The sequence below is a fragment of the Primulina huaijiensis genome, chromosome 4 (assembly GCF_012295235.1).
Source record: "Primulina huaijiensis isolate GDHJ02 chromosome 4, ASM1229523v2, whole genome shotgun sequence".
Taxonomy (NCBI): domain Eukaryota; kingdom Viridiplantae; phylum Streptophyta; class Magnoliopsida; order Lamiales; family Gesneriaceae; genus Primulina; species Primulina huaijiensis.
The window spans coordinates 25218812-25241732 of NC_133309.1; the positions used below are offsets into that span (position 1 = coordinate 25218812).

The window sequence follows — 22921 nt, forward strand, 5'->3', positions numbered from 1 at the left end:
AGCGTCACAATTTGTTGGTCAGTGCCATGCCCCATCATATATATATAAAATTGGTTGTACGCGTTAGTGATCTTTACAGGTGTGAATGAAAATTGGGGAATGATCGGTTTGTCCCATGTAGAATTATTAAAGTGGCCGTATAAAAAGCTTATATTGTGTTATATTTAAGAAAATATAAGAATGATTGATCAAGAACTCTTTCGCACGCCGGTAAAAGAGGTGCAAATTAAAGTTCTGATTTGAATTGGAAAGCTTGACTCGTATGCAAGCATACGAGCACTCCTTATGAAATCCTCTTGTTGCTGCTGCTTGCTGTTTGTTGTTTACACCCGAAAATGTCCTCCTACTCAAAACCAAAACATGAATATCACTTTGGATTGTACGTTAATGGACATATTTTATAAATGAAATTACTTCTGTTTCCATACAAATTCTTGAAGTATATCATTTTGCGGTAATGCTTTCCAGATCAGGCTGCCAACTATCATAAGATGCAAGTGATAATCTCCCAGGAGACAGCCTACCTGTTGAAAGATCTGAATCCTCCCTATTCCTATAACCTCTTTTCTTCCCATAAAAATTCATCATCTCCTCTTTGGAAATATCGCTATTGCAGGATTTAAACTTCATCCCTGCACTTACTAACACTCCATTTTTTCCATTTTTGACCTCTAATCCATTCTTGCTGTTCCTAAACGACCAACAAAACGAGCCCGTTTCATCAATGTCAGCATCTTGATTGCTAGCAGGCTGGTTCCCTCCTTCAAGTATAAAAGGTGAACAATGGAGTTGAAGTTTCTTGACAGTATTAATGGGAACAACATAGTATTTTTTGCCAAGACTTAGCACGGTGTCTGGAGAAATTATGTCATATGGCTGCTGGAATATTGTGGGGTGTGTGACACAGAATTTGGGGTTACGGTTGAGTAGCTCTGAAGCTAGAATTGGCCGGTCGTGTAGCTCCACATGACCGCCTGGATGAACTATCTTTACAAACATGTTCTTGCTGTTGTTACTACAAAACCATATGGAAATTGAACTCATGATTGTTTTTCTTTTTCGTTTCCTTAAAAGTATTGATGTTTATATGGGAGGGGAGGGGTAAGGATTTTGTGCAGGCTGTTTCTTTAGCATAAAAATTCGTACCAAAATTCTTATTCTTGGATTGTTTTTGTCTGTGGAACTTTGGTTTCGCAGAGAAAAGGGTTTTGTTCTTTGTATTATTTGGTTGCAAGATAGAGACAGAAAGCATTTTTACGTTTTTTTTGTTACAGACAAAGGTTTGGGATTTGGAAGGTTTGATGATTCACATATTGCTTGCTGTCAATTGAAAAGAACTCGGAGACTAGAATATGCCGATTTACATCGACCAATAGCAGAAAAGGCATTCTAGATTATTCAGATATAAATTGGTGTTCCACTTTATGTAGCATTCATACAGATTAATGACTCATATTCTTTAAGAAAAATTTTAAAAATAATAAAATGCAGATGTATAATTCACTTATATTCATCAAACACAAAATTGGCCGCTATTTTGTACAGAAGATCTAAAGTTTGAAAAAAGAACCTATATTGATCTAAACATTAGAAGCATTTACTAGGCACCATGTTCATTCATGTTCATAAGGTCCTTTTGGCCTATGGAATAATATGATATCTCAAAGAAAACGTAGATTTCAAGCGACCAAACATGTCATAGGCTTAGACCTTTCAAATTCACATGATATGAGAATTCAGGTTGTCCCTGTGTGAGAAGTAGCACTGCAATTGGTTGAACTGTTTCTGGTTTCTGAATTACCATGATCCTTAGGACTTGAGTAAACTTTCCTCGATTCATACCCCTACAGTTGGCAAAATAAGAGCCTTTCCGATAGGTGGCTTGACATATTCTTTGCCAGCTGCAGGGTACAATGACAAAACAACAAAACTTGTATAGTTCTCATTAATCTGGTTTTCTGGCAAAAGGGTCTATGCAATCTAAGACTGAGAAATATGGAAACAAGCATTTGGTATAGAAATATTAACAGATGAGCAAAAATGGGAGTACATGTATATGAGCAGAATCTGTTGCTCCGAGGGATCCTCCGAGCTCGAGAGGCACAAGGGGATGAAAGAATGCAAAACATCAGTTATGAGTGGTCTATAACTCGGCTCTGGTTGTACACATAGCACATCTATTGCTGCCACCTGATCAGGAAAATATATACCATCGAATCAGGTAAAAAAACCTTTTTCGAAATACTTGTTTACAAGAGTGATTAGTATTTTGTCAAGGGACACACTTGATGCAAATGTTTCAAATCCTTTGTGTTTCCGATGGCTCAATCGACAATATTTGGAAGCTTTGATATATTCATAAGATGAGTCGTAACCCAGATAACTATAGATTGGCACTGTGCATCAGACAATCTTTCCACAGGACGTCTTCCCAACAAAAGCTCAAGAGGAACCACGCCAAACGCATCACTTTTGTCTGTAAGCTTATCTGTAAATTGTTCAAGAATTTGTCGTTAATAAATTAAGAACAGAATGACTATCGTTGTACAAGAAATAATAGTAGAAGGAGACGGCGTGATTCGACTATTTAAACAGTATAATAATTAACAATCCAAGCATGATGTTTTGATCATGTGCTGGTAATTGTTGCTTCCAAGTTCCCGGAAAAAAAGAGCGGAATGTAAAAAGCCATTTTTTGCACAGACAAGTACAAGGATTAGTCTTTACTCTTTACCATCTAGCAAGTACTCGGGGGCTAAATAACCCAAGGTTCCAGAAAACTTATGGTTTTTTGTGTTCGGTTTCCCTCCAGAGATTGCAAGGCCAAAATCAGAGAGCTTGAACCAAAATACTAATTGAATCAGCTAACTCATAAAATTGACGTAGAATCAAGGTTGTGCAAGAAAAGAGAACATTTCTTCTGTAAAATTACCCACTGAACATGGAATCAAGAAGAATATTCGATGATTTCAGATCTCTATGGATCACAGCTGTGTTACAAACCTCATGTAAGTATTCTAATCCTCTGGTTAGTTATGAAAAGTGTTTCTGAAACCAATGATAAAAATAAAAATTTCCCTAAACAAAGGGGTACCTTGCAACATCAAGCGCAGCTTTCATTCTTAGATGCCAATTCAAAGTTGATACACGATTACATTCTGAAACGAATTCATTTATGTAAGAAATACAAAAATATCGTTGGTCGATCTTGCGACATAACCAAAAATCATGAAAAATGAAATTTACCATGCAAGTGGGATTCCAATGACCCATTCTCCATCAATTCATAAACCAAGAACCGTTCTTTGCCATGAATACAATATCCTAAAAGAGAAACAATTTTTGATGTTGTATTTTACTACAAAATTTGACCTCATTCTGCAAATCCAAACAAAATCAAGCATGATTAACATAGTAAAACTAACATCAACATTTCCTAGCTACAATCAAAATTAGTCCGCAATTCACCTCAACTTATCTTTCAGCTTCCTGCCCACCAGCATATATTTTTTCCACAGATGCATGGATGTTCTCATAGAAAAGAGCTTTATACACACGACCAAATCCATCTTCCTCCTATAACATTGCCTTCATCAAATTTTTTCTAGCAGATACTAGCAATTGGTCCTCAATTGCAGCAAGAGGACTACCCTTCTTTCCACCACTCTTTAAAGAAGAAAACTTATCCGAACTCGTACTTAATGAGATCCCTTTAGCAGCATCTACATATGCAGAGTTGATAAAAAACAAGAGCGAACTAAAAATTTGTTCAAAAGGGGAACATGATATGTGTGTTCAAATAGATACACCTGAATTCAAATCACATTTTGCATTACATTTCTTCAAAATTTTCAGTCTGCAGATCAAGAAACAAGACGGAAGCAGCAAAATTCCTCCCAGAAGAGTTGAAGCAACAACAAGAGCAATAAGCATTTTCTTGTTCAAGTCCTTCCTGTGCACTACGTTAACCTCCCCAACTTCAAAACAGAACAAAGTCAAAAGATACAATCAATTGAAAGTAATATCCCATTATTATTTCCCCAAACGACTTTCTTTTATAGCTAATCAATGGCAAAAGTAAACACAAGGGGAAAAAATCGAAGTACATGATTAATCCAATATCTGTGTAAACAATTTCCAGAACAACAAATCGGGACAAGCAATAAAAGACAGAAAACAACAAACTCACTGAAAAAATCGCAGTGCCCACCACTTCAAAAGTCACAACAACTGAACCAAATGCAGCAGGCATTCTTGTGTTACCTGGAGGCGGCGCAATCAAATCAGAAGAATTTTTAAAAATGGGTTCTTTCTCCGTAGGAAGAACAAGGTCAGACACAGGGGGATCTGCCCTCTCATCAAGGGGAGCCGAGAACAAAGGGGAGCTAAGAACCCAAATGCTTGCAAAAATAAAAAACACAAGCTTCAAACCCATTTCCCTCCTTCAAAATCTTACTTCTACTAAATATTTTACCTTATCTGATACTAAAGGCAATCCAAATTTTGAATCTTAAGCAAAACACCATTTTGGCGCAGCATTAAGCTCCAATGGGGCTGCGCTATTTCACCAAAATAGCGCAGCCCATCTCACCCAGGGGTCATTTTTTTTTTAATTTTTTTTTTAAATTTTTTTAAATGTGTATTTATTATAAATATTTGTATTAAAAATTGTAAATATTATAAAATAATAGTATAATATTTATTTTAATAATTAGATATTTAATCCTAAAAATTTTTAAAAATATAATTTTTGATTTTTAAAATATTTATTTATTTATGTTAATTATTAATATTTAAAAAATAATTTGATTTAATGATTTTAATTAATATAATTTAATATAAATACAAAAAATTTCTATAACAATACAATTCATAACTAAAATGAAAAATATAATAGAAATACAAATGCAATTTGAAACACATAATTCAAATACAAATACAATAATCGAAAGAAAAATACATTTAGAAGATAAACTTAAATATTATTATTTAAATTTATTAATAATAAAACATTAGTCATAATTTAAATATATTAAATAAAATATAATAATTAATATATGTAAAGTAAATGGAATATTCCGAGTATATTCTTTTTGGTGTAAGATTTGAAGTAAATGAATTGGAGATGGATGTTGTATTTGGTGCAAAAATCGCACTATTTTAGTGTAAAATTTGCACCAAAATAGATTTTGTGGTTGTAGATGGCCTAAAAATGTGATCAACTTTCTCGAGCATGTCTTATTTGCATCTCCAATTTTTTTTCTGTTTGTTTAATCTTTCGCTTTCCACTAAATCCCAGTTCTTTAATTTCTTTAACGAAAGCCGACATGTGCTCTGCATATGTGAAACAAAATCATCAATTGATCGTCCGACAATTTTTCAAATCTGTCTACAATTTGAGAGCCGCGAGATCAATTGATGATCTTGTTTAAAATATACACAACACATGGTACTGTCCACAAAATAGAGTCGGGATAAAAAACGCAATGATTTCCTTTTTATATTTCATAAAAAGAACAAAGTGGCAGTGTTTCTTCTTTATGTTAAAAATAAGCTATCTTTATGGAGTTACGATTCAAGAATCAAGAACCGTGTGGGCCAAAACGAGAAGTCGGGAGGGAGGGTCAGAGGGCATAGTTAAAATGCAAAAATTCGTGTGAGATAGTATTTTGTAAGACGGATCTCTTATTTGGGTCATGCATGAAAAAATATTACTTTTTATGCTAAGAGTATTACTTTTTATTGTGAATATCAATAGGGGTGACCCGTCTAACAGATAAAGATTCGTGAGACCGTCTCACAAGAAATCTACTCAGACAAAAACTTATGTGAGACGGTCTCACGGGTCGTATTTTGTGAGACGGTCCTCTTATTTAGGTCATCCATGAAAAAATATTACTTTTTATGCTAAGAATATTACTTTTTATTGTGAATATCGGTAGGGTTGACCCATCTCACAGATAAAGATTCGTGAGACCGTCTCACAATAGACCTACTCAAAAAAGTAACGTCTTCAATTTCTTTTTCTTTTTACTAAAATAATTTTAATCGATAAAAGTAAAATAATTTTGAAACAAATAAGCAAAGTAGAACTGATTTTCATAAAATAATTTTGAAACAAATAAGCAAAGTAGAACTAATTTTCATAATAATAAAAAATGACTTGGTCCCGAAGATATTGGGCTCAAGATTGCGTTTATCAAAAGCATTAATCAGCTAAAGTCCAACCACGAATTTAAGTTTTGGCCCAGATATGAAGATGACAATTAAATTTATATTTAATAATAAATAAATAAAAATTATCAATGTAACATAAGAATTGATTGCATTACATCAATGGGTATATTTGTCATTTAAAATGATGATTTTAACTAGAATTCTATGTGTTTGACTTTTACTATATTATTTTCATGTAAGCAGGGGCGGAGCCACATGCTCTTTTACCGGGACTTTAGTTCGGGTGGCTCAATTTTTTTTAAAAAAAATATATATGTAAATTTTGTATAATTTTGGAATAATATGATATTAGTATGGGTAGATCAATTTAAAATATTAAAAGATTCTAGAATTTAAAATTCCAACACAGGCAGAGCCATATTTCTGGCCCCACCACTACATGTAAGCCCATACTGACTTTCCAGTACATGCATATTATTAGGGATGTAATCAAGTAGAGCCGAGCCGAACTCTTGAATGTTTGAGCTTGATTCGTTTATAATCGAGCCGAGCTCGAACTTTATTTAAAGAATATATGTATGGCTCACGAGCTTATTCAAGCCTTGATCGAGCCTAAACAAACTTAATAAATATGAATTATACATTTAAATTTTCATTAAATTAAATAAAAAGTAAATTATATATTTAAAGAAAAATATATTATTCTTATTAAAATTTGTAAATTTATTATAATAAATAAATTTAATAGATTTTCTATATATTTCATAAATAATATGCAAAATCAATAAATCAAATATCAAAATTATTATTTTTTCTTCTAAAAGATTACTCATGAACTTACCAACGAACATGTTCACGAGCTAACGAGCCGAGTACTGTAAAGCTTGAGTTTGGTTTGTTTATCTTAACGAGCCTCATTAAACGAGTTCAAACGAGCTTTTATCGAATCGAGCTTCGAATAGCTCACAAACGATTTGATTCGTTTACGTCCCTACATATTACATTTAATTATTATTATTATTAGTAATTTCTTAAAAAATAGCGACAACCACGTATATGCTAATAGTCATCTTGACACTTAATTTAATAAATAAGTCTATTTAGTATTTGAACATTTTTACAACAAACTAATCTTACAAAACTAACCAAAAAGGCTCGAAATCGAACTTAGTATTTGAACATTTTGTTTTTTTTGAAAGAAACAAGTTGTCTGAACTTGGAGTATGTTATTTGGATAATTTCTTAGGTCATCTTCGATCAATATCCTCTATTTTCAAAAATTTTCTCCAACTCATATCCATTTTTCTATTTTTTTTTCATTTTCAAACACACACATATATAATTAAATAATTACATAATGTATTGTTCAACCTAAATTAATTAATTCAATAAGTTTGAAATAAATTATATAACATATTAAATAACTATGTATTATATTATTAAATTAAGTTGATAATAAGTGTTTGTAATAAATTATGTTATGTATTTTTTTAGTCCTGACCTTGTTTATTATTTCAATTTGGTGTTTATTATAAATAGTAATATTAAAATTAATTATTCAAAATAATAAAACAAATTCAAATAAATTAAAAAAATGAAAAAAAATTAACATTAAAATTATTAAAAAATTCAAAATAAAAAAATATGAAATCGACCAAAAAAATACAAAAAGACATTTTTTGCAATTTTCGACTAATAATGAGCTCTAGTATTTGGAGGATTACTGTCGCGCTCTAGTAATCGACTAATGAACTTAGACGTACAGCTCTTTAATGTTAACGTCCGATGTATATTGCCGGCCGGTCTCCGGCTTATGCATGTATGCGTGATGAAGTAAAAAGCTCTCCCACGAATTCGAGTTTAATTTCCGGGAAGAAGTGGTTTCTACAACTCTCTCTGTGTGTGTGTGACAGGTGGTACGAAGTTGTGAAGGACTTTTAAATAATGGTTAGATCTAACTAAATATCTTCTTTCAAACACGTGCAACATTTATGCAGTTCAAGTTTATTAATTTGTGACTAATTAAGGCTTTTTATGATGATAATTTAGTGCGTTGTTTATGATATCCCATCATGTAAAGTGTGTGATATTTGGTGCAAAATGTGTGAGAAATTGAATGGTGTGGATGCAGTTGAAGTGGAGGTTGAAGTGGAGCTAGGGGACCATTTCAACTTATTTGTTGAAACTTGACTACATATTTCTTAATCATCATCTTCAACTAACAAGTAGGTGCCTTGTATATCTTCCTTTCATGGCCTGTTCTGAGTATAGAACAGATAAAACGTCGTCAATTGATGAATCTGTCGCGCCAAACAAAGGGTAGGGACGTTGATTTTCGAGTGTTCAAAGCTTTAGCCATCACTGCAGATGATCTCAGTGTAAATTTTCTTGGATTTACCTGACAAGTTAAACATTGAGTTGTGTGGTTTAGATACCTCTTCGTCAACCGTTGGTTCAAGGCTCTTGTCATTTATTTTATCAGTCATTGTTGTTTTCTATATTGATACTTCAACAAAGTTATAGAATATGTTAGATTTTGATTGTTCGACGAAAGAACATATGTGCTGATGATTATGTTCGGTTTCTGATATTCGCAGGTTAATATTAGTAGTCAAAAGGCAAGCTCCAAGAGGTCAAGAAAGAAGAAGGTACGATACCACGTCTCATGTTTGGCTTCAGTTTGATCATTTCTGCATATTGTGGGAAATAGTTGACAGCGATTGCTGATTATGCCGAGTCCCTATACTTGCAGACTTGTGTTAACCCCCGGGACGTCGATCATAATTTTTGTTAATGAAAGTCGCATTCATTTGTGTAACTGCTGTTCTTCGTTTGGTGCTTGTGCATCTCCAGAACTTGGCTGAACTGAAGGAAGAAGAAAACACGCTAGTTAAGGAAAAAAGAGATCTTAAAAGGGTATTCTACTTCTTCCGCTAATACCTTTCTTCCAAAATCATATTTACATTTACGACCTTAAATCAAAACCCTTTCGCGGTGCAGGAAATAGCTGCCTTACGCGTGAATCTGGAGAATCAAAGGTCTGTGAACGAAAGATTGAAGAGAACGAAGGTGAAATGCCTCAATTTTCTCAACCCTTTTTTCTTTTATTCGTGTTTCGACACCTGAAATTTCGGTAACACAATACGCCATTTGTAAAAACACGCATTCAATACTCTTGTACTGAATTTGCAGCTTGAGTTGCCACCACTTCAAGAAAGAGAGCTTACATCTCTACCTGTTCTCCCCGCTCTAAATATCCCGTTCGAAGAAGTTCCGAGCTCTCATGTGGTTTGTGGAGCCAGCTAGCCGGGGGATCGAGGCGTCAACTAAATATCATCATCAAATATAGTAAATGACACTACTCTACGTATGCAGATGGTTAGATTTAGGGATCGTGACTCGTTACATGCAGCCATACTTTTTCGAGTTTAACACTTCGAGTGTGTTATTTTTATGGGATTTTTTTTAAAAAAAAATCTTGAGATTTTAGATGAATAAATGTTTGTTCTTGAGATTGGATACTATTTTCAATGCTATTTCTTTTTTTCTTTTTTTTTTTTGTGTAGTAAGGTGTCTACTCGGTACGTAACTGTTAGACGTGGTTGATAAAAAATAAATATAGATCGTTTAGCCAACAATCAACCCACGCCTATATATTCCACTCACCCTATCCTTTTTGAATCTATTCCAAGGCGAGGGTCCGAAGGAGACGTCTAAAGTCTTTCAAATAGTTTATGGTCCTAATTCCTTCTTCGATGAGAGATGAATTGCCGACTTTCCCAAATCCGCGAGCGAGGCGAAGAAGCATATCGCTTTGGAACTACGAGCGTTGTTTCAACTTCTTTCTTTGGTGGGTAACACGCCACGCCCAATCTTTCGACTTTTTTCTCTTACTTTTCTTTTTATGGCATTTTTTCTTTGGATATTATTGGGATTCCACATACATATTCGGTCTCACTATATAATAAAAAGTTACGGTAAATATTTTTATAACTGATATTAAAAAGTCATATATTTAATTATCACATTTTACGAATCAATTGATGAGTAATGTGTGTTTCTGCTGGACTAGTTCAAGTTTGGCCATCTAACCTAATAAAACATGGGACTAGTCTAATATAATTGTTTGATAAGTTTTTGAATTCTAAAGTTCGACATGATTAAAATATGAGGTGAACTCAAACTTTAATAGGTTAAATTCATTTATGGTATGACCTAAGTAAGATATATTTTAATATTCGATTGAAAACTTTCCTTGTCTAAAACCAAAAAGTAACAAAATTTAGGGTGTGAATTACTCAATTATTTTTTTTATGCCAAATTTAAATTTTTTTATGAAGAAAATTTGATGTACTAACAATAGAATTATGAGTATACTAATTTCAATCGGAAGTAAAAGGGATATTGTTCAGATCTAATTATCATATCGGGGCATAAAAACTCAACTTTAGATATAAGAATAAAGACCAAAACTTGTGTGAGACGGTCTCACGGGTCGTATTTTATGAGACGAGTCTCTTATTTGGGTCATTCATGAAAAAGTATTAATTACTTTTTATGCTAAGAGTATTATTTTTTATTGTGAATATCGGTAGGGTTGATCCGTCTTACAGATAAAGATTCGTGAGACCGTCTCACAAAAAACCTTATGTCGTAGACTCCTATGAGTGAGTATTTGCACATAATACTATATAGTGAATTCCCATTTTACAAGAAAAACAAAACCTAATAATACAAATTTTATATTTTTCAAATAAATTGAAAGGAAATCCGAAATTTTCACTTTAGTTATTTATCTAATTCTGTGTGATTCGGTTTACCTTTTCGTCTAATTTGAGTTTTAACAAGCTATTTTTTTTCAATTTTAGTTTTTCTAGTTTGTTATTGATGTGACGTCAGTTGATACGTATAGTACCATATGAGTATTTTCAATGGAAAATAAATAAAAAATTAAAATACGTACTACTAAGATTGAAATTTGACAACATAAAAAATAAAAATTACAAAAAAAATCAGACACTGAATTTTGGTTTTTCAGTAAGATGTGATTGATTTTAAATAATCCAATTCAATCAAATGTTTGGTTCAATTTTGAGTACTGATTTTTCACATGTATCAAATCATTAAATATTTATTCTGTTGTCATTATAATATTATCCCTGTATTAATCTTTTATTTATATTTATTAATTATTATCTAATTTATCGTCGTATTTGTCTCATCAACCCAACTAAGTCCATTGAATATTTAATTTAAGATCCTTTGATTCAAACGGGAAGAGACACGAAATGTGAGCGGAGCATCATATCGTAACAGCTATTTCTGCAATACTGCAAAGCTTGATTGCATCATGTATGTAACTAATCAATCACTCGTTAATGTATATCATCTCTTTCTCTGTACTGTAATCTTCGTATAGTTTCCACTTCAGATGAATTTCGTACACAGTACACAATATTATCCCCACCTCCGGCCCAGGGCCCCCGCCAGCAGCCCGCTTTTCGTGGGAGGCTCGAGTCTTTTGCGCGGTTCCCATCTGATATTCCCACAAAATCTTGGAGTTGGTTCTGACTCAAAAAGTTGAAAACCACCCTCAGTAACCGCTGGCTTTAATCTTTCAAACTGAGTTGAGTAGATTTCGGCTTCCATTTCATTGGAACAAACAACCCAACAACAGTTTCATGAGTTTTGGAATATCTATCGGAGGAATTCTTGATTTTCTTCGCGAAGAAAATTATAGCTATAGCTAGTTGTAGTTCTTGATTCTTGGATTATCCAAGGTAGTTTGATTCTTTCCCAATATAAATAGTGAAATCTTGATGCATTAGTAATTTTATCAAGGTAAAGTCGATTTCGCCATCTGCATAGTATAAAACGGATCCAACAACATTATATATTGAGATGCATGAGTCGATATCAAAAGATGATCCATGGTAGCTTTCATGTAACACAGAGGAAACTGAAATATAATCGATAACCAGCTTTACTTGTCAATATATTACCCAATTACAGACCACGGCCTCAAAGATTTATCCATGTCAAATGCACAAATACGAGCAAAAAAGGCCGTGAAATCAAACCCTAAACGATCAAAACCCCAGAATATGTCAAAAGAAAAAACTTTCATCCAGCAGACAGTGACCTAGAGCAATGATTTACAAGTTTATAATGCTAAGCCATCAACGAAGAAGCCCTCGTTGCCTCACTAAAGCCTCCATTGAACTTCAAACCAAGCTCCAAGTTTACAACCCTCCTGCTCTCGGCCGCAGAATTTGAGCTAAAAAGTTGTGCAGCAGAAGTTACAACACAACACTTCCTGCTCACACTTTGCGCTTTCCCAGATTTTGCGTTAGCCCTCAACTTTTTTGCCTCAAAAGACGGTGAGTTAGAACAAGAATTAAGAGGGAGAGGTAAAACGGGAGGTATCTGGAAGTTAGTCCGGGCTTTGGAACCCCTCAACCTCCTAGCCGCCGCATCGTAGGCGCGCGCAGCCTCCTCAGCCGTGTCGAAGGTGCCGAGCCAGTGGCGGCACCGCCCTATACGGTCGCGAATCTCCGCCGACCACCTCCCCCACGGCCTCTTCCTCACACCCCGATAATTTTTCTTCACCCCAACTCCATGATCATTCTCTTTCATCATCCCATTATCATGACCAACAGAAATGTTCTGAAGAAACTTCTCTTCGCTGCTGTTGCAAAAACTATACTGATTCACGTCAGCGCTGCGGCTTCCAAAGAGAACATGCTCCCCGACAACAGCTGCAATCCCTTCAAGAACTGTATGGTTCTGATCATCAGGATCCCTTCGATTCTCCTCGTCAGAAATCGAAGAAGAGTAACAAGGCGAAAACCCACCTGAAACACGATTCCTGTTTGAATCACCAGCCACCTTAGGGACTGGAACCGGAGAAAATGATGAGAAACTAGGTTGAAAAACAGGTTCAGAATCGAAGTTATTCCACTGTTGCGGCATTTGAAGTGGGTCAAATATTTCCAGTTCAGGGAAGAAAGTGACGTTTCGCAACATTAAGAAATTGTTGGTGTTCATAACGATGGTTCAGTTCTTGGCACAGGGAAAGAAACAGGCGCAAAATAAATACTCATGAATTCAACTCGCAGTTCCCAAATTTATAATCAGTGGGAATGATTGCTTATGTTTTCATTCAGGGGCAAATAAATTTGGATTCATTTCAATTCAGGACCTCAATTTTTCTGTGGTTTTCATTTTGATTCATATATAATGTTATCTTGATTAGTAAATAGTAATGAAAAGAGAGTATAATATTCTATTCGTCTCTTGGTTTTTCGAGTTAATCTGTCCCCACGAGATTAGATTACGTTGAAATACTCTCATTTTAAATAGAAGTTGACATTATGTGTAATCAATATTAGAAAAATACTATTTTTTTTATTCTTTTTATGTATTTTGTGAAAGTTTTCGAATATTTTTCTTTTATTTATTAATATTTCAATATTGAATTTCTTTTTGTAGCAAATAATACTAATATTTCAATATCATACATAAGAATTTTCAAAAAATTAGATGAATAATGATATGGTTTGGTTTACCAAATTTGAGTGCATATATTCAAATCGAAGTTGTTTGCATTAATTAAATATCATTTCTTGAACATATAATTTCCCCACCCCATTAAATTAGTTAGTTGAGGAAATAATATATAATTTTTAATTTGAAAATCTATCCGAAGATATTGGTGTCAATTTGGACAAGACCACATTTACTTACAGACTTTTGTCCTTTGCTTGGCAGACGGGATATACTGTCCTCTCGTCCTCTTTTTTTTCTTAGGATGACGTCATCATCTCCCTTTCCCAAATCACATTTGCCTCCAAACCCACGTAATCAACGTACATCTACTGTTGTTAATTACTTTTTTTAAGGGAGAAAATGAAAGAAAAGTCATAAGATACTTAAATGCCAACATAATTAGATTTCTTACACTTGAATAATGTTTATTTACATGTCCCAATATAAGTAAAAACTTGTATGAGACGATCTCACGGATAGTATTTTGTGAAACGAATCTCTTATTTGGATCATCCACAAAAAAGTATTACTTTTTATTGTGAATATCGGTAGGATTGACCCGTCTCACAGATAATGATTCGTGAGACCGTCTCATAAGAGACCTACTCCCCAATATATACACACCTACAATTGATATTAAATGTATATTACAATTCACATAAATTCTTTCACATATAAATTTTGTGATACGAACATCTGATCCGACTAATAAAAGAATATTATTTTTATATTAGAGATTTTACATTTAACTGTAAATATGAATTATATCGATTAATCTCACATATATTAATCTGAAAATTCATTTCAGAAGAGGTTTATTCATTAGAATTAAGTTTCATTATTTTCAGTGTCAAAAGTGAATGAATGGTGCCGAATGTTATTACACGTTAAAATAAATTTAAGATGGAATCAAGAACAGATCGAATCAACTTCGACCATATCCCCTCTGTCAACTTGTTCTTTATGGGTATTTAATATTTGGTGAAATTACATGTTTCTCTTATAATTTGAAAAAAAAAATTATTTTTTAAATTTATATTCTTATTACACTAATTTATATTTTGATACGATGTCGAATATATCAATTATTTCATAATTTTATCTATTAATTGTATTTTTTTCATCGGAGTAATGATTTGAAATCGAATATGTCAATAACATCTTACGTTACACCAATAATTTTCGTTGACACGCCGTCATTCTTTTGGAAAAAATTAAAATTAAAACACAAATATAAATGAAAAAAAATACTAAATCCTACGGAAAATATAATTTTTTTAATACTTTTATAATGTATTATTATATGAAAATAAAATTAAGAAGGCTTGTGGCCATTAGATTACGTGACTTGTAAGAATGAGTGTTGCTATCAAATGGAAAAGATAGTTTTGATTGATGGCCATGATTACCCCATTTAAACAGTGATGACTTTACGTGCATGGATTTAACCCCCTACAAATCCGCAGGGTAAAATAGGGTTTTCTGAGAATATGACAATATTAGGGTTTGGGATTGAGTAAAATACAGATTTAGGTAAATCACATCAATCAAGTATTTAAAATATTATATAAATTTTTAGTTTTTTTTACGAAAAACTAATTTTTTGTCTTATTAAAATGATAAAACAAAATTAAAAATAAATCTATGATCTATTTTTATTTTAAAACATACATTATTATAGCAAAATAATTAAAGTAATGTTTATGTGTACGTGTAGCTATTGTTAGGATATAATAATATTATACGTATTTTTTTTAAAAAAAATATTTCGAGGTTTTTTTTTTTTCGAGTAAAATTTGGGACATTTTAACAGTAATGATGGTTTGTGGTAATGTAGGCTTTTAGAGGTCATATTGATGTTCACGTTTTCTTGTGGTAGTTGGGAACCTCTTATGATATAAACATAAGTGATGTTTTGTTCCAAAAAAATTATCTATTAAGTGGTATGATTTTTTTAAAATTTAATTGACATTTTTTTATTAGTTTAATTTAATATATTGATATGAGATATTTGTTATATTGTCGATCGATTGAGAAGTCGAAGTTTGTGACGGCCTATTTTATACGATTTTCACTTATTTTTTAATATTCAGTGCAAAATGCATCATACAACTTAATTTAATATATATAATTTTTTATGGACATTAATCCGATGATAACTCTTTTTTAGATCATCATTTTCTCTACACTTATTCTTAACGAGAGTATCAATGTTCAGTTATAAACCCAGGAGAGGTACTATCTTAAAAGATTTGTCTATCAGATGGTGTAACATTCTTGAATTTATAAATCACTCTTTATTATTTTAATATATTGATGTGAGACATTTATAATATTTTCGATCTCTCGAGGAGTCGACTCTACGACGGCCCACTCTAGACTGATTGCACTCACCTTTCAGTTTTCAGTGCATGCACAATACACTTTAATTTAGTCTTTAGTTTTTTATCGACACTGATCTGATGGTAGTCATTTTATAGGTAGTTTCTTCCACTACATCGACTCTTGATGAGAACACAAATATTAGGTTATAAACTCAAAAAATGTTTCATTCAAAAATACCGACATATTGGATGATATAATATATATTCTTGAATTTATAAGATACTCGTTGTTTAATATATCGATTTGAATATTTGTAACAAAACCTAAACCTTAATTTCTATTAAAAATACTATTTTATTGTATATATATATATATATATACACACACACACACACACACACACATACATACATACATACATACATACATATATGTATGTATGTATCATGTATGTATAAAGAGACTACTTTCTCATTTAAAATTAAAAATATAAGTTCTTCTTTGAAAATAATCATAAATTAACTCTATGATTTCGTAAAATTTGGTATTTGTTAATAAGACAAAAATTAATCCAGTATTTGTATTTAGTGAATTAGAGTTTTAAATCTTTACTACAACTCCACTCACCTTTGTCCATCGTGATCTATTTCCTAACATACAAATCATGTTAATTTGGCCATTAGACATTCTTGAAGTAATTTACCAAATCTTCAAAACCAATTATAATGATAAAAAAAAATTAATGGTAGATAAAAATAATTATTATTATATTAATAAATATTCTTTTGAGAAGTGAATCATGAGTTGATCAAGTTAAAGATTTCTCGACCACAACTACAAGTTAGCTTTTGTCCAAACAAAAACGACAAGTTCCCCTTTATTGATCTGTGGTATGTGGCCGGTCTCTTTGGGACACATTCCCAATGTGGCAATGTCAAATGAAACCTCCCAACTCTCAATACTTTAAGAAACATTTGCAAAGGAACAAAAGGGAATGTCGGACCAAATAAAACTCATGCATGTATCGCATCGGGAAGGGTGGTTTTCCATTGTTTTCTTGAAGAAGGGATTTCCATAAACCTTGGAAAAAACAAAGGGGAAAAAAGAGGAGTTTCCCAAGAAAAACAAAGCACTCTTTGGACTGAGAGATGATAAGGGAAATGGGGTTTTGTGACTTTGGGGTTAGAGAAAGAGATATGGAAAAAGAAATGAAAGTGTAGTATGTTTAGGTGCACAAATAATAAAATCTTAGGATCTATGCAAATTTGGTAGTGTGTGCAAATTGAATGTGTCAGTTGACCTATTTAATTAAGATGTAAATCTAAAAATTTTATATTTTGTGGTTGGATCTGTCGAAGATAAGTTTCATGATTTTTTTTATTACACTTAATTGACTTTTGTTTAATTGTTTTTTTTTAAAAANAAGATGTAATTGTTTTGAAAAGAAAATAACGATAGATTCATTTAAGAAAATAATATGTTACCAATTTCTTATTTTTAATAAAATTATTGATTTATTATACTAATCGTAAGGATTTCAAGAAAAAAATTATTTTATTAAAACATATTAATATATCATTTTATTTTAAGTTTGAGAGCGAGAAAGTTAATAATATAAATTAGAATTTCCCTAAGAATGTAAAATAATTTTTATACTAATAAAATAAATATTAATTATGTACAATTTTATAACTATATGATAATCAATAGACAATAAACCCCAATGGTACAACAACAAAAAAATTTAAACACATGGGTCTCTTTTGTTAGGGTGGGAAAAATTACTACTAAATTCAGGCCCAACATTTCTTGAGTTTAAATTTTTTTTAAAAAAAAAAAATTACCAAGAGTTTTCACCTTTCAAGATGATCCAATAATTGCCTTAAGTTCATCAGGTTTATCATTTGATTGTGCCAAAATATGAGGAAACATCATCTGAAATAAAGTTAGAAATCAAGAAGCAACAAACAGGAGGTGAGGGGAAGAGGCTTTGGCTGCCAACAATGACGATGATGACGACCACGACGACAATACCGAAAATGATGACTATTATGGAGAAGACGGCGATGACGATGGAGATTCTGATGGTGAGGAAGATGCCAATGGAGATGACGACGACGATGGTGATGATGACAACGACGACGACGATAGTGACGAAGAGGAAAATGAACAACCTTGGAAGAAGAAAAAGTGAGAAACGTAATGTAGCTTCTTTATGTTTCTATTAGGAGTATTCATATTTACATATATGGGCATGTTAATTTGGTATCACTACATATGCTACGATGGTTCGTCATGTAGTCATAGGCGATTCTGCAGTTAGTGAGTATATGACGAACATTCGGTCTACTGCAGAATAGTTCAAACTACCCTACACACAACCCAAGTTAGGTGATTGTTAGAATCGTCTATTGCTACTAATTTTGATGTCATTGTAAGTTTAAAGTTTTTCATTTGTACTAAAAATAGTAGAAAGATTTTTGTCTATAAATATAATTACAAAATAAATTTATTGTGTCAATTTAATATTTCGACCACCAAACTTTTAGGAAAAAAATCAAAAAATCCGATCAAAATTCTAACTTTAATCATAAAACTAACAATCAGAACTAATTTAAAAATATTTTTTTTTAAAAAAAAATAAAGGATAAAAATATTAGGAATAAAAAATTATTAGTTTTAGTGGTAAAAATAAAATCGGTCCATCTCCCTGTAAAAGTAGATGAGAAAATAAATGGCATATTGGCCCAATTCAGCCAAAGGCCCAACTTTAATTGGTGAACAGGGTATTTTCGGCATTTGACTTATTATCACGTACGCACACAAAAATATATCAATGGCGGAATGACGAATAAACTCTTTCGAGTGAAAAAAAGAAGGAAAAATAATTTTATTCATTCAGCGAACGGGGGAATCGACGGCGGTGGCCTGTTTCTTGCCTCTACGACCGCAGTTATGGTAATAATAAATCCTCCCGTTTCTTCGATTTTTACTCTAGAATTTCTTTATTCAATTCAAAATTCAAAATTTTTTTTTATTCGGTGTTGGCGTGGTTTTTCTTTTAGATGTTTGATTGGGATACTTGCAATTTCGTCTGTTATGTTTGTGTAATTGGGCTTCGTGATTTTTGCGTGGTATTTTTTGACTCCTCGTTCCAAGTTATAAATCTTAGTTGCCTTGAGTGAGTGGAACCGACTTCAAGTATTTATTTTTTTAATTCTACGAGCAAGGCCGACTTCCTCTTCCCGTGGATTAGATGTATCAGTGTTCCATTACATTTTATTCTAATGATTTTGTTTTCTGTTTGTGAAGATTGTATTATTATTTGCCTGAGGTTTTGCTGAAATCCAAGTGTATGGCATTTGACTTTCGTGTTTTTTTAGTTTGTGATGCCTATGATAATTGACTGTTTAGAGGTCAAATTTTCAGGACACGATAGAAGAAGATGATGTATATATTGAGTATGTACCTGTGGCCAAGCGTCGTGCAATGGAAGCTCAGAAGATTCTCCAACGCAAAGGAAAGTCTTCTCCACTGGATGAGGAGATTGAGAAGCAGAAACTTGTTGAGGCTAAACCGAGTTTGCTTGTCAAAGCTTCTCAACTCAAGAAAGAGCAGCCAGAGATTACACAAATGGAGCAAATCGTACAACAGGAAAAAGAGATGATTGAACATCTATCAGATAGGAAAACTTTGATGTCGGTTCGGGAGCTGGCGAAAGGCATCACTTATTCGGAGCCATTGTTAACCGGGTGGAAGCCACCCTTACCAATTCGGAGGATGCCAAAGAAGGCTTGTGATGCAATTAGGAAGCAGTGGCACATTATTGTGGATGGAGATGATGTTCCACCGCCCATAAAGAATTTTAAAGATATGAGGTTTCCGGAACCAATATTAAAGAAGTTAAAGTCCAAGGGAATTGTGCAACCGACTCCTATCCAAGTTCAGGGGCTTCCGGTTATTTTGTCAGGAAGGGATATGATTGGGATTGCTTTCACTGGATCTGGGAAGACGTTAGTCTTTGTGTTGCCACTTGTTATGATCGCTTTGCAAGAAGAGGTGACGATGCCAATTGCTTCTGGAGAAGGGCCGTTTGGATTAATCATTTGTCCTTCTAGGGAACTTGCTAGGCAAACATACGAAGTTGTGGAACAATTTCTTGAACCAATGAAAGATGCTGGCTATCCAGAATTGCGACCTTTGCTTTGCATCGGTGGGGTTGATATGAAATCGCAACTCGATGTCGTAAAAAAAGGAGTTCACATTGTTGTTGCTACACCGGGGAGGCTGAAGGATATGCTAGCAAAGAAGAAAATGAAACTTGATAATTGCAGGTTTGTTTTCCTCTCCATTTTCTTTAGAGTTCGTCATGATTTGGTTTTGCTTACGTTCACTTCACTATTTTGCATGTTAAAGTTAAATTTGCGGTGATGAGTTTTTGCATGAATTAGTGTTGGCCCAATCAATAACGATTTTTCACTTGCCTTCAAAATCATAAAATTAGGGGATGGTCATTATTTTAAAGTTCTCTTTTCACCTCTCCAAACAGTGTCGTTGCTGTATTGTAGAAGTCTGTCTATGGTACGTTATTCTTGTAGATCTCTGTAAGGATTTGGAATTACGAATGCATTTCTGTTATAGAAAATCATTGAACCTTGATTATGCTGTTTTTCTGTTATAAAATACTTTCTAGGCATCAATTTATGGGTTTTATTTGATTGTGCAATGCTCGATGCAAAGATCTGATTGTGTCTTGACCCTGAAAATATGGCCCGACCCCTTGTTGGAATAAATGTACTTAATATGGTTTAGTCGTTTTGATTACGGTTTAAGTTGATTTGGAACAAAATTTGTTTGTTTGAGTTATAATTTTCAAAAGAAATATAAAGTGTGATCGTGTAGTAATCAGACTGATTAAATTTAGTTATTAACGATTATATTGCAAAGTATCCCGAATATTTAATAGTTTATTATTATTATTATTATTATTATTAGTATTCTTATTATTAGAAATGAAAATGAATAGATTTTGAATTTAATTTTTATAAATATAGTTTAAATTACATAAACTAATATATCTACGTGAACTCAAAATGTAAACTTGTAAAATGAATTTATGTTTATGATTCCTCATGTTTCTTGTTTGGTTTCTTCTTTATAGGGAACCAGAATCAAACCGTAAGTTCACAATTTTAGTTTCATTTCTATTTCGGGGGGTCGATTCTGATTTCAATTTTCGATTCGAATGAAATCATTGCTGGGCCATGGGTGCACGTTAATCTTGGATCTGCATGCTTGTGAAATCAATTCGAAGGAAATAATGGTTGTGAGCACTAGTCTGATTCATGAGTGTTGTGGTCCTTGGAACTTGTTTGTTTTTGGATATGGTTGCATTCACTTTGGTATGTTACGAGCGAGATGAGAATTTTTAGCATTTTACTTGCTACATTTTCAAGATATGTTTAGGTAGCAATTTTGAATGTGCAAAACAGTGTATTGGGCTTATCCGAGCATTGTGCTTGTAATTTTGAAAACGTTGAAGCAGTTAAGATTGTTGCAGTTGAAGCTGATAATGTATAATTATAATGCATTTACTTTTCTTCTTTAACTCCTGTGGTCCTGTTTGAATGATTTCAAGTACATTTTTCCTTTGAAATGTGTTTTCCTTAATTACACAAATATGAAAATAGATCTGAACTGGCTGCACGGTATTCTGCAGATATCTAACTCTGGATGAAGCTGATCGCTTAGTTGACTTGGGCTTCGAAGATGACATAAGAGAAGTCTTCGATCACTTCAAAGCACAAAGACAGACCCTGCTTTTTTCAGCTACAATGCCCACGAAGATTCAAAATTTTGCTAGGAGTGCTCTAGTGAAACCTGTAACTGTGAACGTTGGAAGGGCCGGAGCAGCTAATCTTGATGTGATTCAAGAAGTGGAGTACGTGAAGCAAGAAGCAAAGATCGTTTACCTCCTTGAATGCTTGCAAAAGACCCCACCTCCTGTTCTGGTATTTTGTGAGAACAAAGCGGATGTGGATGACATTCATGAGTATCTTCTTCTGAAGGGAGTAGAAGCTGTTGCAGTTCATGGAGGGAAGGATCAAGAAGAGAGAGAATATGCCATCGCAACCTTTAAATCTGGCAAAAAGGATGTTTTGGTAGCTACGGATGTGGCTTCCAAAGGGCTCGATTTTCCCGACATTCAGCATGTCATCAACTATGATATGCCTGCAGAAATAGAAAACTATGTCCATAGAATCGGAAGAACTGGCAGATGTGGGAAAACAGGAATTGCCACAACGTTTATTAACAAGAACCAAAGCGAAACAACCCTTCTGGATTTGAAGCACCTCTTACAAGAAGCAAAGCAGAGGATACCGCCTGTTCTTGCAGAGCTCAACGATCCAATGGAAGATGTGGAAGAGATAGCTAATGCAAGTGGAGTCAAGGGTTGTGCTTACTGCGGAGGGCTTGGTCATCGTATCCGTGATTGCCCCAAGTTGGAGCATCAAAAGAGCATGCAAATTGCCAGTTCAAGAAGGGATTATTTCGGGTCAGGGGGTTATCGAGGGGAGATTTGACTTGTACTCTTGTTTGCTCATCTGAAATTCGTACCCTGTGTGGAAGATCCTTATAGTGAAATATGATGTTGTGCGGCAACAGTGTATCCTTTTGTATCTTAATAATTTGAATCTGAGCATCTGGAATTGCAATTTTAATAGAAGCCGTTTTGTATTTATATGCATATAAAGCAAGTCAATATGTGCTTCAGACATACTGAAATATCTACACGAAGATATCATGATATAATTTTGTAAATTATACTACTAAAGAAAAACATACCTTTTTTGCTCAATAATCTGTTACT

At 33.2% G+C, this 22921-nt stretch overlaps 3 protein-coding genes and 1 pseudogene across 7 annotated transcripts; 2 read left to right on the forward strand and 2 right to left on the reverse strand.

Annotated features, from left to right (window-relative positions):
- Nucleotides 1–291: 291 nt before the first annotated feature.
- On the reverse strand, nucleotides 292–4506 carry LOC140975738 (probable receptor-like protein kinase At1g80640; annotated as a pseudogene).
- Nucleotides 4507–8219: 3713 nt separating this feature from the next.
- Nucleotides 8220–9485, forward strand: LOC140974817 (uncharacterized). Of its 4 annotated transcripts, none has more exons than XR_012174876.1 (5): nucleotides 8220–8496; nucleotides 8775–8825; nucleotides 9031–9093; nucleotides 9178–9246; nucleotides 9370–9485. XR_012174876.1 is itself a non-coding variant. In XM_073438307.1 (5 exons), exons 1-5 carry the CDS (start codon nucleotides 8472–8474, stop codon nucleotides 9481–9483), a joined length of 381 nt encoding a protein of 126 aa, XP_073294408.1. In that variant the 5' UTR covers nucleotides 8227–8471; the 3' UTR covers nucleotides 9484–9485. The 4 variants fall into 4 exon arrangements, 3 of the variants coding, with proteins under 3 accessions (XP_073294408.1, XP_073294410.1, XP_073294409.1); XM_073438307.1 differs by having other exon boundaries at nucleotides 8227–8555; XM_073438309.1 differs by having other exon boundaries at nucleotides 8237–8555; nucleotides 8930–9093.
- Nucleotides 9486–12117: 2632 nt separating this feature from the next.
- On the reverse strand, nucleotides 12118–13237 carry LOC140974819 (ethylene-responsive transcription factor ERF084). The gene has a single exon (XM_073438310.1). The coding sequence runs from the start codon at nucleotides 13222–13224 to the stop codon at nucleotides 12349–12351; it is 876 nt and encodes a 291-aa protein (XP_073294411.1). The 5' UTR covers nucleotides 13225–13237; the 3' UTR covers nucleotides 12118–12348.
- Nucleotides 13238–18879: 5642 nt separating this feature from the next.
- LOC140975739 (DEAD-box ATP-dependent RNA helicase 35) lies at nucleotides 18880–22828 on the forward strand. 2 transcript variants are annotated; one of them, XM_073439630.1, is made up of 3 exons: nucleotides 18880–19008; nucleotides 19480–20384; nucleotides 21770–22828. In XM_073439630.1, the coding sequence occupies exons 1-3, from the start codon at nucleotides 18895–18897 to the stop codon at nucleotides 22632–22634; spliced, it is 1884 nt and encodes a 627-aa protein (XP_073295731.1). In that variant the 5' UTR covers nucleotides 18880–18894; the 3' UTR covers nucleotides 22635–22828. The 2 variants fall into 2 exon arrangements, with proteins under 2 accessions (XP_073295731.1, XP_073295729.1); XM_073439628.1 differs by having other exon boundaries at nucleotides 18891–19008; nucleotides 19465–20384.
- Nucleotides 22829–22921: the final 93 nt, after the last annotated feature.

Bases quoted from the DNA above. Each gene is read 5' to 3' on its own strand.
- LOC140975739 (XM_073439628.1), top strand. From the start codon at position 18,895: ATGACGAATAAACTCTTTCGAGTGAAAAAAAGAAGGAAAAATAATTTT. The intron at 19,009-19,464 runs GTAATAATAAAT...TTGACTGTTTAG, and splicing joins CCTCTACGACCGCAGTTATG to AGGTCAAATTTTCAGGACAC. The intron at 20,385-21,769 runs GTTTGTTTTCCT...GGTATTCTGCAG, and splicing joins ATGAAACTTGATAATTGCAG to ATATCTAACTCTGGATGAAG.
- LOC140974819 (XM_073438310.1), bottom strand. From the start codon at position 13,224: ATGAACACCAACAATTTCTTAATGTTGCGAAACGTCACTTTCTTCCCT.
- LOC140974817 (XM_073438307.1), top strand. From the start codon at position 8,472: ATGAATCTGTCGCGCCAAACAAAGGGTAGGGACGTTGATTTTCGAGTG. The intron at 8,556-8,774 runs GTAAATTTTCTT...TGATATTCGCAG, and splicing joins TCACTGCAGATGATCTCAGT to GTTAATATTAGTAGTCAAAA. The intron at 8,826-9,030 runs GTACGATACCAC...GTGCATCTCCAG, and splicing joins AGAGGTCAAGAAAGAAGAAG to AACTTGGCTGAACTGAAGGA.